Source organism: Sinocyclocheilus anshuiensis, unplaced genomic scaffold, assembly GCF_001515605.1.
Source record: "Sinocyclocheilus anshuiensis isolate Anshui unplaced genomic scaffold, SAMN03320099.WGS_v1.1 scaffold38, whole genome shotgun sequence".
Classification (NCBI taxonomy): Eukaryota; Metazoa; Chordata; class Actinopteri; order Cypriniformes; family Cyprinidae; genus Sinocyclocheilus; species Sinocyclocheilus anshuiensis.
Genome location: NW_015544213.1, coordinates 1,694,790 through 1,698,938, shown reverse-complemented (window position 1 = coordinate 1,698,938; position 4,149 = coordinate 1,694,790). Strand labels below are relative to the sequence as shown.

At 40.7% G+C, this 4,149-nt stretch overlaps 1 protein-coding gene across 3 annotated transcripts in view; it reads left to right on the top strand.

Annotated features, from left to right (window-relative positions):
- The first annotated feature begins 3,431 nt into the window (after positions 1 to 3,431).
- Positions 3,432 to 4,149, top strand: part of LOC107697170 (runt-related transcription factor 2-like) — a 43,370-nt gene continuing 42,652 nt past the window's right edge. Inside the window, exon 1 of one of the 3 annotated variants that reach the window (XM_016497837.1) lies at positions 3,432 to 3,675. In XM_016497837.1, the coding sequence (XP_016353323.1) occupies positions 3,618 to 3,675 (58 nt within the window). In that variant the 5' untranslated portion in view covers positions 3,432 to 3,617. The remainder of the gene's footprint in view (positions 3,676 to 4,149) is intronic. The other 2 variants (XM_016497835.1, XM_016497836.1) reach the window with 2 other exon arrangements.

The window sequence follows — 4,149 nt, the reverse complement described above, 5'->3', positions numbered from 1 at the left end:
TATATAATAATTCCCCATGGCAACAGTTTCACCCTCAATTATACATGGCTAAGTTTATAAGGAAGACGAAGGGAGTTAAGCAAGATCGTTAGCACATGGTAAGTCAGTAGGATTGTCTCAGTGGTATTTGATATGTTTACCTGACATTCAGTCTAGGGTTAAAAAGAAATGTAATATCCAAGCGGCAACCTCCCGCTCTCTCTCCTGAAGCCAACAAGGAAGTGACTTAAACTGTAATTCATCAAACTGGCCGCTAGAGGCTGGCTGCAAAAGGGAGTCAATCCCATAGACTCCCCATGTTAAAATGCCTAACTTTACAGCAGAAAAAAACATGTTTACAGCCTGGTTCAAAAAATGATTTTGGTCTATATAGCTAATTTTGCCCTTCATGACAACTGTGATGGGGGTGAATTTTTTTTTATAACTCATCCGTTTAAATTATATTAAGCCTTAAAGTTCTGCATAATTAAGGGTGTGGCCACTTGAGTGACAGGTGGATTGCCGCTGCTGTCACCACCATCGAGCTAGGTGGGCGTGGTTTCAACAACCAGCTCCCGTCTCTTTGCCCATCTTCGAATATCCGGGAGTGACGCACTGTGACGTGCTGCCAAGATGGCGACGGCTGCCTCCGGCCACTTTTGAGCTTCAAAAACTATCTTCGGAACCCTACGGGTGACGTCATGGACACTACGTCCATGTTTTTATACAGTCTATGGACCCAACGCTATCTCACGGCCAATTTGTATGTATTTTATGAGGTGGCTAGTTCGTACGACCTCACTCGTACAATTTTGTACGATTTCTGTGACCGTTAAGCTTAGGGGCGGTGTTAGGATGGTCCTTTGTACGAATTCCAATGAATCTGCCACCTCGTAAATACGTAAGATTTTTCACCAATCATATGAATTTGTACAAGTGAGGTCGTATGAATTCATACAAATTAGCCACTTTGTCAAAAATGTACGAATTGCCGTGAGATCGGGTTGTGCGACCTGCGCATATTCTTCCCACGGGCCGGATGAAGATGATTGGCAGGCCAGATTGGGCCCGCAGGCCACCAATTGAATAGCCCTGTTCTAGAGGCTGAACAGTATATCATGAGTCCCTCTCTTCTGTAATACGGTGGATCGTCTTAATATAGTACATCCCCACTTTCAACGATGCTCAATATTTGTATTTGTAGCTCCTGCCAACAGGAACTGCTTGCAAGTGGTGTTTGTTTCCTATAAAAGCATGTTAATTCAGAGGCAGCCACAGTGTAAACTAGCCTGGCATTTTACAGATGTAGCCTGTTAAACTAAATCACTGTACCTGCCTGTTCGTTTCATATGGCTACGGGCAGGATATCGAGCCAAGTCTTAACGTGTGTGATCTCTGTTATTGCAAATTTATTTTTAACATTTTGAAAACATTCTGCCTGCCAAATTGGTCCTTCATTATGTGGTGTTCATTTGAAGATTTTAAATATTATGTCTAAAATTAACTGCCTTGAATGACTTGGTGGGGGAAAACAGTTTTTTTTTTTAATTTATAAAATTACAAATTAAATATGTACTCATACATATTTATAATAAAATGGAGGAAACTGTGCAGTTACTGTAAGTATTTTTAAAATGTTCTTTATATTATTTGTGAATTTTTATTTATGAAATTGATGTTGTGGTCACACAAATTAGTTATTTTATGAAATAAGATTCATTTTTGAACAGTGTATGTCTGAATTTTTTTTTTCATGAACATTTAATGACATCAAGTGACAATAATAAGGGTGGTTGTATTGCCATCAAGTAGCACATTGTCATATTTAGATGCATTCAGTTATAAGAGACAATGCTAATATTTAAATAAGTGCAATGCATTTGTGATGTGGGTGTGAAGAGAGAAAAAAATATTTACACAAGAATTGGTAATGAGCTTTGAGCCGCTGGGTATGCCTGCATAATGTTTAATGCCTTTCATAATTAACATAGCAAAAACAAACCATAAATTAAAAGTGTTATTCAAATTGTAGAATGTGTTTCACTTTCTGAAGCATTTCAATATTCAGTTGAAAGTCCTTTAAGGTATATTGTGGTGCTATAGATGTTTTCCCCCAACAAGTCCATATGTCACATAATTCGATGCAAGCATAACAATACCATTGTTTATAAGCTTACCTTACCTGTTTATCATGTAACTGTGAAACTGTACATCACTAAGCTTCACGCTACTCATGATTTAATATATTTAAAATGCAGTTAATAGTTTTTTAAAGTAGTTTGCTACACTGCAAGGGACTGACAGTTTACACTGAAGGCGTTTAAAAGGGCAACAACTTTTTGAATAAATACTGCATTAAACTTGAACCAGAGACACATTACTTGTGTCTCAAGTAAATGTATCTTGATTTAAGAATGTTTAGATATTTTTAATGGAAAACAAGTCTGAAGGAGAACATTTTTTTTTTTGCAATGAAGTTGACTTTGCGCTGAAATTAAATATCTGACACATTCCATACATTCCAGACTTTTGATACATTCTAACGACAGCATTCTTGATGTGTTTAAACAAATACCTACAAGCAGGATCACAGAGCCGCCCAGAGCCACTGCCAGGCATACATCTGCGTGCTGTGTGAAACCAGTGAGTCACAGAGCGTGATAGTGGTTTGTCACATGCTCTTCTTCACACACCTGGCTGTCAGGTACCAAATAATGTATTGTCTCTTACAGGAATCCCTCATTTGAAGAACAGAAAGTCTGACTCATTCACACACGCACACTCATACCAAGATAGATGCACAGTGGCAGGCATATGTTGTGTCTCTATGAGTAAGAAACTGAAAGAAGAGATGCACACCTCCACATTATAAGCAGCTCTCCTCACATCACCTCAGGGTCAGTGGGGACAGGCTGCAGCATGCCAACCGACTAAGAAGGATGAAGAGGTAGAAAGAGAGCAGGAGGGAAAGAAGCGTGCACATATGCGGAGAGGGAGACGCTCGGCATTCGCGCCCCCCTCCGAAGACTCATGACTCACAAGGGGTGAGCAGCAGCATCACACCCACCCCTTCCCTCTCCAGTGCCAGGAAGAGCCGGCGAACCACGCGTCTCCAGAAGGAAAACAGAGGAAGGCAGTGGAGGAAAAAAGTTGGCCCACATGACTGCAGTGATGTCACGAGCATGTGACCCTGCTTCTCCAGTGACAGTGTTCTGCGGGAAAGAAAAAAGATTTTTTAAAGGCTCGTGCCTCTTTGGGTTTGTGTGAAGGCTCTGCTCACCTCCCGAGCAACCACAGAACCGCAGAAAAGTTCGGCTCGGGATTTTTGCACGGTGGCACTTAAATGGTTAACTGTCGCCGGTCAACTTCAGGTTTGAGGACCGCACCAACTAGTAAGTAAGCTTCAACCACACTATCCTCTGCAGCGAGCTTGGCTCCGTGCTGTCCAATAAGGCGATAGAATTTTGCATTTTTTCCTAAACCAGAACTGGTCATTACTTGTGGTCATGAAAATAGTTCATACAAAAACGCATTTTTTGTGGATGTTTTTTCCTTTTTTGCATCTTCCCCTGGGACGCCGCGCACTCTCAACCTAAGAGGGTCACCGAAAACCGCAGAGAAGCAAAATTTGGGCGACCATGGCATCCAACAGCCTCTTTAGTTCTATGACCCCATGTCAGCAGAACTTCTTCTGGGGTAAGTGCCCGAGATTTTCACTCTGTTTTTGACCATGCGGTAGAGTGTATAATAAGGATCTACATTTTGAGAGGCAACAATCATGTGTTGATGTTTACAAACATTCAGCAAGGCCAACCGTCGGAAAGCCTGGCTGCATGCAGGAACCGATGTAGGAAAGATCGGGTGCTGAAGTGTCATTTTCAGCGTAATGCATGCTTTTTGGGATGTGCATCATAAAAGCAGGGGTATGAAATCTAATATCAAATAAATTAAGTGAATATTTGACATTGACTGTTAGGTTAGTGGGTGTGTACAAACTGAAAGCCCAGAAGCGTTACAGTTGAGAAAGGCACCTTAAAGTCTTAAAAAGTTGAGAAATGTACTAGATAGTCTTTGCAAAATGTGTGTAATTAAAAATATAGTGTGTGCATCTTTACTATGCATCTTTCTCAGACTGCTTGCCTGCATATATATATTTTTTTTTTTTTTTGT